The sequence below is a fragment of the Notothenia rossii genome, assembly GCF_949606895.1.
Source record: "Notothenia rossii genome assembly, chromosome: 8".
NCBI lineage: Eukaryota > Metazoa > Chordata > Actinopteri > Perciformes > Nototheniidae > Notothenia > Notothenia rossii.
Genome location: NC_136906.1, coordinates 50,239,292 through 50,248,844, shown reverse-complemented (window position 1 = coordinate 50,248,844; position 9,553 = coordinate 50,239,292). Strand labels below are relative to the sequence as shown.

General features: G+C 41.0%; 1 protein-coding gene across 1 annotated transcript in view; it reads right to left on the bottom strand.

Moving 5' to 3' along the window:
* Window positions 1-3,967: 3,967 nt before the first annotated feature.
* The window catches only part of mdn1 (midasin AAA ATPase 1), a 147,876-nt gene continuing 142,290 nt past the window's right edge, over window positions 3,968-9,553 (bottom strand). Inside the window, 6 exon segments of the mRNA XM_079643066.1 lie at window positions 3,968-4,918; window positions 4,992-5,134; window positions 7,858-7,875; window positions 7,878-7,923; window positions 8,331-8,350; window positions 8,353-8,491. Coding sequence (XP_079499192.1) covers window positions 4,733-4,918; window positions 4,992-5,134; window positions 7,858-7,875; window positions 7,878-7,923; window positions 8,331-8,350; window positions 8,353-8,491 — 552 coding nt within the window. The 3' untranslated portion in view covers window positions 3,968-4,732.

Below are 9,553 nucleotides of genomic sequence, written 5' to 3'. Positions count from 1 at the left end.
TTTTAATCTTTGTTTTAATTATTATTATTGTTACGTCCTGTCTGTATAAACGTGCTTTAAAATGTATTGTTTAATTTGACATAGTTGTCATCTAATAATCAAAATATATGTTTAAATAAATGGTCGGCGCTAGCTTGTTACCACAGTCATTTGACCGGTATGATTGGGAGTGTTGCACTGTATGGTAAACACTGGTTATTTCTGCTGCTGTCTCTGAGAGACTGCGGTCAAGCCAGCCGTCTTTCACTTTTGCGTGGTCAAACCAGCCGCTCCTGTATTTCGAGTGCGCGATTAGTTTCAGGTTTACGGTAATGCAATAAAACAACCCTGGGAAGCTGGATTTCAAAGTAAAGGATGGCATGTGGTTCATTTCTATTATTTGCGATTGAGGAACAGGGTAATTTATGAGAATAATTTTAGGACTTATTGCTTCATAAACTTGTTGCACGAAAACTATGAACTACTTTTACTGTGTACTTTTTGAGAATGGCAAAATTCCCTCCAGAGAACAAGACGGAGCATTTTTGTCTAACTTTGACGTGGGATAAAAAACATTTCTTCCATAAGTAGTTTATGAAACTGCCATGTTTGTACTTAATATTTCTAGGACTACTTGCAAACATAATATGAACTACTTTTACTGTGTACTTTTTCAGTAATTTGAGTTTCAAAGTCCTCTCCAGAGAACAAGAATGAGCATTTTTGTCAACTTTAATGTGGTCTAAAAAACATTTCTTCCATAAATAGTTTATGAGTCTGCCATGTTTGTACTTAGAACTTCTTAGACCACCTTGCAAACATAATATGAACTACTTTTACTGTGTAGCTTTTCAGTAATTTGAGTTTCAAAGTCCCCTCCAGACAACCAGAAGGAGCATTTTCGCCTAACTTTGAAGTGGGATAAAAAACATTTCTTCCATAAGTAGTTTATGAAACTGCCATGCTTGTACTTAATACTTCTTAGACTACTTGCAAAAATAATATGAATTACTTTTACTGTGTACTTTTTGAGTAATTTAAGTTTCAAAGTCCCCTCCTGAGAACAAGAATTACCACATTAAAGTTGACAAAAATGCTCATTCTTGTTCTCTGGAGAGGACTTTGAAACTCAAATCACTGAAAAAGTACAGAGTAAAAGTAGTTCATATTATGTTTGCAAGTAGTCTAAGAAGTACTAAGTACAAACATGGCAGTTTCATAAACTACTTATGGAAGAAATGTTTTTTAGACCACATTAAAGTTGACAAAAATGCTCATTCTTGTTCTCTGGAGAGGACTTTGAAACTCAAATTACTGAAAAAGTACACAGTAAAAGTAGTTCATATTATGTTTGCAAGTAGTCCTAGAAGTATTAAGTAGAAACATGGCAGTTTCATAAACTACTTATGGAAGAAATATTTTTTATCCCACATCAAAGTTAGACGAAAATGCTCCTTCTTGTGGAGGGGACTTTGAAACTCAAATTACTGAAAAAGTACACAGTAAAAGTAGTTCATATTATTTGCGCAAATAATCTAAGAAGTATTAAGTACAAACATGGCAGATTCATAAACTACTTATGGAAGAAATGTTTTTTAGACCACATTAAAGTTGACAAAAATGCTCAATCTTTTTTCTCTGGAGGGGACTTTGAAACTTAAATTACTGAAAAAGTACACAGTAAAAGTAGTTCATATTATTTGTGCAAGTAGTCTAAGAAGTACTAAGTACAAACATGGCATTTTCATAAACTACTTATGGAAGAAATGTTTTTTAGACCACATTAAAGTTGACAAAAATGCTCATTCTTGTTCTCTGGAGAGGACTTTGAAACTCAAATTATTGAAAAAGTACACAGTAAAAGTAGTTCATATTATGTTTGCAAGTAGTCCTAGAAGTATTAAGTACAAACATGGCAGTTTTATAAACTACTTATGGAAGAAATGTTTTTTATCCCACGTCAAAGTTAGACAAAAATGCTCCTTCTTGTTCTCTGGAGGGAATTTTGCCATTCTCAAAAAGTACACAGTAAAAGTAGTTCATAGTATTTGTGCAACAAGTTTATGAAGCAATAAGTCCTAAAATTATTCTCATAAATTACCCTGTTCCTCAATCGCAAATAATAGAAATGAACCGCATGCCATCCTTTACTTGAAATCCAGCTTCCAGGGTTGTTTTATTGTATTACCGTAAACCTGTAACTAATCGCGCACTCTAAATACAGGAGCGGCTGGTTTGACCACGCAAAAGTGAAAGACGGCTGGCTTGACCGCAGTCTCTGAGAGTCGCTCTGCACTGGCTTCACCCACGGGTAAGTGTCTTCCCAGTCTTTGTCGTATATGCATCTTCTTTTCTTCTTAGCTGTAGTTTCAGTTTGCTCCATTTTCCATAACCTCCTGCGTCGCCTGCGATATTGACTGACTTTCGTTGTTGTTGTTTTGCGGGGCGGCGGGGGTGTGTGTGTGAGTGAGTTACTCTCATTGGTCAACACTTGACCAGCACCCGCCGTGTGTTACAGTTTGCTTGACAGCAAACACACCCCCGTGATGATAGCCTTCCCTGCTTTCTCAACAGCCATTGGATAAATCTGATTGTATAGAAAAAGCGTTTTAGCCAATCAAAATGAAATATGCGGGACATCGTCTCATTTTGCGGGACGCACCAAAAGTCGTGAAAATGCTGCGCAAAGCGGGACATCTGGTCACCCTACCTCTGTTGCATTCACTGAACACGGGAAATTACAATCCTGCAGTCCTTTCTTGTGTCATGATGAGGTTCAGGTAAAGCACGGTTAATGTATTATATTATTGACTCAATGACTTTGAGAGTAGGCAATCTAGGCATGTTAACACAATTAATTAAACATGCTTATCACGGCGACGGTGTACTGAGATTTATTTATTTTTTAAATAAAAAATATTTTTTTTTTTTTTTGCTAGGGGCTCCTTAGTGGCTGCGGGGCCCTAAGCGGCCGCTTATGTCGCTTAATGGGTTGGGCCGGCTCTGGAATACTTGTCCCGATTTCATTGCCCTCTCCCGGTTTCCTCCCGGGGTCATATTTCTCCCACATTTCTCCGGATTTCTGACAAAATCAGATTTACACACGACTGTTTCCACTCGGACTTTAATACAGCTATACCATTGTTTGGTTTCCATGGTAACACGTCTCTTTGCGCGCGCAACTCAAATTCTGAGAGGGTGAGGCAGATAGTCACAGAAAACTGAAAGGGAATCGACAACTACTCTACTCTCGGCTCACTCCTTTCCTGTAAAATACAGGTCCAGCCCACACATATGGACCATCAAGGATCACCTTTTTTATGATATAAGTCTCAGATCAATTTCTTGAGTAAAAGTACAAATTATTGTACTTATGGTCTACTATGGCCTTAAAAACTCCATTACAAGTAAAAGTTCTGATTTCAAATGATATTTAAAGTGTAAGAGTATTGGCATCAAAATATATAACATACTTTAAGTATGCTTATGCAGAATAGATCTTTTCACAATATTATGTTATTGTGGTTATTATTTTATGCTGAGAGTATTTTAGTATAGTGGTTTGTCAACTTGGACAAAATGAGATACTCTGTAGATTAGTCGCACAATAGTGCATTACACCATATCAGCATGTGTTTTACATGTACACAGTAACCAGTAACTTTGAGTGTTCAAATAAATTTAGTGAATTAAAAGGTATGATATTCACCTCTGGAACGTATAGAAGTATGAAGTGTTAAATGGAAATACTCAAGTACAAATATGTTCAGTACAATACTTCAGTAAATGCACTTAGTTACTTCTCCACCACTGATTTTATCTCAATTTAATGCAGAAAAATAGAATCTGTGCCTCCATATTGAAAAGAGAATGTTTTCTCGGAGAGGAAAATATGAATTGTTGCTGAATATCTTTGAAATGAATCCTTTACAGTTAGTGATGATCTGAGTATTCCTAAACAGAAGGTGGACACACAGTCAGACAGAGCAACCTGGTAAATGCTTTATTGTCATTGTAGAACAGATGTGATTGAAGACGACCAATGTGTCCTTACATGTCAGTTCATGTACGACGCACAGAGGGGATAATTAACATTTCTATGCACATTTCATCAACACCTACTAGTGATGAGCCTCACGAGTCAGAGTATGGATGGAAGCTCAACAGATATGAGTCTTTAAACCGGCATTCATTGCAGTCCTGGTGCTTCAAAGCGTAGACAGATTCATTTATTAAAATCCTGACCGGGCTGCACTCTGATCCATCACCCGACAGCTGATCAGACGTTTAGTAAGATGCTATGCCGTTCCTCTCTACAAGGCACATTTCCTTTGAATGCTACATAGTTAGGGATCAGCAGCTCTCCATCTGTTGCTGCTCACACTGAAGATGATGATGATGAGATGACCTTCATAACACTGACTAGAACATCCACACAGACAGATGAGTCCAGGTCTATAGTACAAGGGAGACGGCGGTATTAACTGACTCTTCACTGAAGTGTTTCACACCAACGGGAATCACATTTTCATCGCAGACGTGCAAGTTAAACCAATCCTCATTACATAACAAAGAAATGGCCCTGATCACAAAGACACGACAGTAAAGGTTGCTATCAAACTCTTCTCAAATCTACAGTAAAAATAGGAAAATAAAGGCACATGTACAGTGGCACGTCAGTCTTTTTTTTGAGTCAGTCGTTTTTTGTTGTGCAGTTGCTTCCTGTACCTGTGAAAGATGGCTTGTCATTGGTCTACTGCTCGGCTGCGGTGACCAGTTCGAACCACTGTCTGAGCGCGTCGCTGAGGGTCTCCGGCAGAGCGTTGACGTCTCGCAGGATGACGTAGAAGGGGAAAGGGAACTCCTCCATGTAGGAGCGGATCTCCGGCAGCTCCCCCGGCCCTCCGAAGATGGGCACCTTGATGTCCAGGATGGAGTCCTGCAGCACCAGCATTTACACAGTTAGTGTCTGGACATTTAGAAAATCAAAGGTCAAATTCCTCTTCACTTACCCTTGAGTTGGGGTTGTCGAGCACCACGAAGATGATGAACACGTTAGCGCTGCGAGCCGCCCGCACCGCCGCCATCACCCGCTCCTTCCCCTCCAGGAACAGCCCCCGGCCGTCAGACACGATCACCAGCAGCTGGGCCGTCTCTGTGGGGGGGGGGGGGGCAGAGGAATGTAAGTTATGCGGCTTTCACACCAGCGCTTTTCCCTTTCTAGCTCCGAGCTAGAGCTTTTCTGGTTCAGCTCCGGTTTCCCTTTTCTGCTCCTGCTCTGTTCACACCGCCCAGAGCCCGACTGGTGTGGTGGTGCAGCCGCTGCTGCGTCATGACGTCACCGTTTACATCGCTGATTTGCTCCCCAACGGCGCTCACAACAACAACAACGGGGGACTGCGTCGGGTCGATGATCGTGTTGCTTTTAATCACACGAAGTCAGATTAAATAAATAACGACTTCTCCAAACTTATACTTTTTTCTCCAGGGTGCCGTGGTTCATTGTTTATGAATGTGTTTCAGCGGCATTTACCGACCGCTGCAGTGCTGCTCGTCACTGGAGTTTATTCTCCCGTTAGCTCCGGGTTAGATAATACTTTAAAGCGGCCGCTCTAAAGTATTCACTGTCTGACTGTCACTCAAGCAGCTGATACATATCCCCAATTCCCCTTAAGTGAATGTGTGTCAGTCTGAATTGACGCTGTTTGGCATCACAACGCTGTTATTAAAGTGTCTCTTTATATAATGGGTGATGTTAGCATAGCAACCGAAGCTAAACTGACTACTTGCTATTGCTATCTATTGTGGCATAAGCCGTTTTCTACAGGCACATTTTACCGGCGTATTTTTCATTATGATTCTACTTGTGATAGTGGGACACAACAACTTGTGCAGCCCATGTATTGATTCCATCCGATAGCTGCTATAATACAAAAAAAAACGTCTGCCTCTCTCCACAATGATCAATAACAGCGAACGGATGGTCACAGTAAGGTACAAATAAACAGAATCACACGAAGCCTGGTTAGTGTTGCCTGACTTTATAAATGTGTGGTTGCCTTCTAGTCACTTTGCTCAGCACTACTGCTTGTAGGCAGGCATGACGAGACTCTTCAGTCGACCCATGTTCAGGGGAGGTGGGTTTAGTTTCCTGCACGCCTCAACGTAAGCGACGCCGCCTCTTAGCTCCGAAGCTCTTGCCTCTAGACCGACAATTTTTTGGAGCTGGAAGTGAACTGGAAAACTAAACTAAGTTAAGCTAAGCACCGCCGCTGCGGTGTGAACAGGAAAAACCGGTACTTTTCAGGCTCCAGCTCCGAGCCGGAGCTGAAAACGCGTTGGTTAGACCCTTCAGAAAAACGCGGGCTAAAATCCTTGATTATGCGATTAAACATGCAGGGTTTTTATGCGGTGAAATTGCGGGAAGTTGCAAAATATGCGAAAGTTGCGAAAAAGAATAGATTCTTTTTAAATATTGGGTCTGATTTATTCTCTCTCACACACAACCTGCCACTGCGCCATTTTGCTGATTATGCGGTAAATTCTGCGATCGCATAATCGCGTTTTTCTTGAGGGTCTAGTTGGTGTGAAAGGGGCATTAGTGGCCAAGTGAAGCCTGGTTCCTCTGAAAGGAGCCAGATCTCAAATGTTCAGTGATTCAATCAGTTCAGGAGATGTTCTCAGAAATGACGTCTTTGCAGGCATGATTAATAATATGGGCCGTATTTTTTCTATATCTGGAAATTAGCTAGGAATATACAATAAGCACAGCAAAAATCTTTTGGAGTTTGTTTGTGTGTTTTAGAAAAGCATTAAGGCTCCATCAGGCGAGTGAGAACTTAAAGGAACAGGTGAGATATATCATGCAACAACTTACACATAAAACAATGATTGATCAACAAATTCGGAACAATTGATTGAAAGTGCACATTTTGATCTGAAAACCAACTATTGTTGAAAATGTCATAAATGTTATGTCTTATTTAAATTCAGCTGATGATCCACAATACAATCTGCCACAGTGGTGCACTGTAAGAAGTAGCTTTTGACTAAATGCAGTTCAGTAGCTCCTGGTGTATTCTGTGTTACAGGCCTTCTCAGCCTTCACCAGTGTCCCACTCCAGGAAAAGGAAACGTTAGCTCCACCTTAAGGCTGGGACAATGGCTTGTTTCGGCCTCCTCTACCACTGAAGGCATGTTTGTTGGATATCTGATACAATCTGGGACCTGAGTCCATTCACTGGGGGGCGGAGGATCAGGCAGGATACACACACACACACACACACACACACACACACACACACACACACACACACACACACACACACACACACACACACACACACACACACACACACACACACACACACACACACACACACACACACACACACACACACACACACACACACACACACACACACACACACACACACACACACACACACACACACACACACACACACACACACACACACACACACACACACACACACACACACACACATCCATCAGCCACCGAGATATTAAACCGGCTCTGTTAATGATTCTAGTGAATGATCATGAACACTTTCACATTACCGTAACAACATCAGTCATTTGGCTCAGGTTGTAGAAACAATGTGTTACTCATTCAATGAAGTTGTCAAAGAGGATCTGAAGTGCTATTGGTTCCTTAACCTTCTACTGTATAAGCACAAGTGCTTCCTCAAATATATTAACCAGGTCCGACACCCAGTTCAGTGTATTCATTAACATCTAACTCTGCGCCGTCATGGTTCCTACAGAGAAAAGCAACACTTTGATTTCCCCGAATGACACAGAAAAGGGTAAACTGCACAGTTTGGTGATTACATATAAAGCAGTGGGAGTGTTTACCTGAGCTTACAGACCCAGAACCTGCTGTCGTGCTGCTAGGAACATTTGTGTTGAGGTGTCCAAGAACTGCGGAGGAGAGGAGAGGAGGGGGGGGGGGGTCAGTCCGACAGCAGGGGACGCACTTAAACAGCATCAATAAGGTCTTATCTCCAAACTGGATGACATACTAAATAGAGCATTCCAACATTACATTCAGATTAAAACCAGAGAATGTAAGCCTAATGACAATACTGTAAAGGCAACATTATAAACCGCCTTTTTGTTCATTTCCTTTGCAGCATCAAAACATTTAAAGAAAGATATCCGTTTGATTTATTATGATTATATCTGTGTAATGTATAGCACTGTGTATTGATGGTTATGACTATAGTCATAAAGACTACGGAGATCTGACATAAATGGATCAGAATAGTGCTTTCATGCTTTCATACTCAATTAAAACGTCATATTTATGAATGAAACATCAGGAGGACCTGTGCTATCCGGGTCTTCTCTGCTGGAACTGGCAGAGGCGCAGGATGCGGGCTCCGGACTGGTCGTTGAACTGCTGCTGGAACGGGTGGAGCAGCTGCACCTGCTCGCCAAAACTAAACAAGGAGCAGGCGGGGAATGTGAGCTTCTCATTGAAGTTCTCCTATCATACTATTTTTAGCATATATTGTGGGTCTCAGATATATAAAATAATATATAAAAACATGTCTATTATGTGTTTTGCTCAAATACCAAAGAGATCATGCATTTTAGACATCCCTCATACCCCTCTGTTTCAGGCCTGTTAGAGAACTACAGGTTCGGGGTCCTTAGAAAGAGGAGGGGGGGGCTAATGCCTGCTCAGAATTACCCGGCAGATTCAGCTAAATGCTGCCGTTATTAAATACCATATCATGTTCCAAACCACATCAAGGATTATTTCTGAAACAGGATGGAGCTCAAATGCTTTTTCTCTCGTGGGTTTACCTCAAGGTGAGTTCCTTTTTTATTTCCTGCTTCTTTTTTTTTAACACATACTCTCTCCACTACAGCATTAGCTCTAAGTCTTAGCATGCTGCTAATGTAAACACAGACCATATGTGATTTGCTCTATCGAAATCAGTCGCATTGACCCGAAGACACATTTTGAGTTGTATACACTGCTGGAAAGAGGATATTCCTAGCTTTCTATTGATATCAGGATTGTTGTTGTACTCCAAATATCAAGCAAAATATGTCACATTATATAATGACTGTCACTGGGTCATCATTTTGAGAAAAAGGCCTTCAAAGTTTCCTCTCCTCTGGAATCCATCGATCTGATTGATTATTAGCAGAGCAAATGATCAAAATACTACGGAGGGAAGATATTTTCATTTGGATTACTGGTCTGCGGGAAGCTCGCGAGTGTGTGTGTGTGTATATGTTTATGTATTTTTGCGTTTGTGTATTGTTTGTTTCCCGGGGAAGACACTCACGAGAAACACCGGCTGTTGTTATGCCTGCTGTGACGTAAAGTTTCTCCGTTCTCCGCTTGTCATTATGCGTTACAAACTTCAAAGTTGTATTTATCATCTGAATTTGCCGAAACAAGTTTAATATTCTGAAAGCCAAGACTTTGTTTATTTGAAATCAGATGAAAACAAACTGTAACGGACCCTGCCGTGTTATCTATGATTACTATACGCCATACATTCATAATTGAATTGACGGAGGGAGGGGGGGG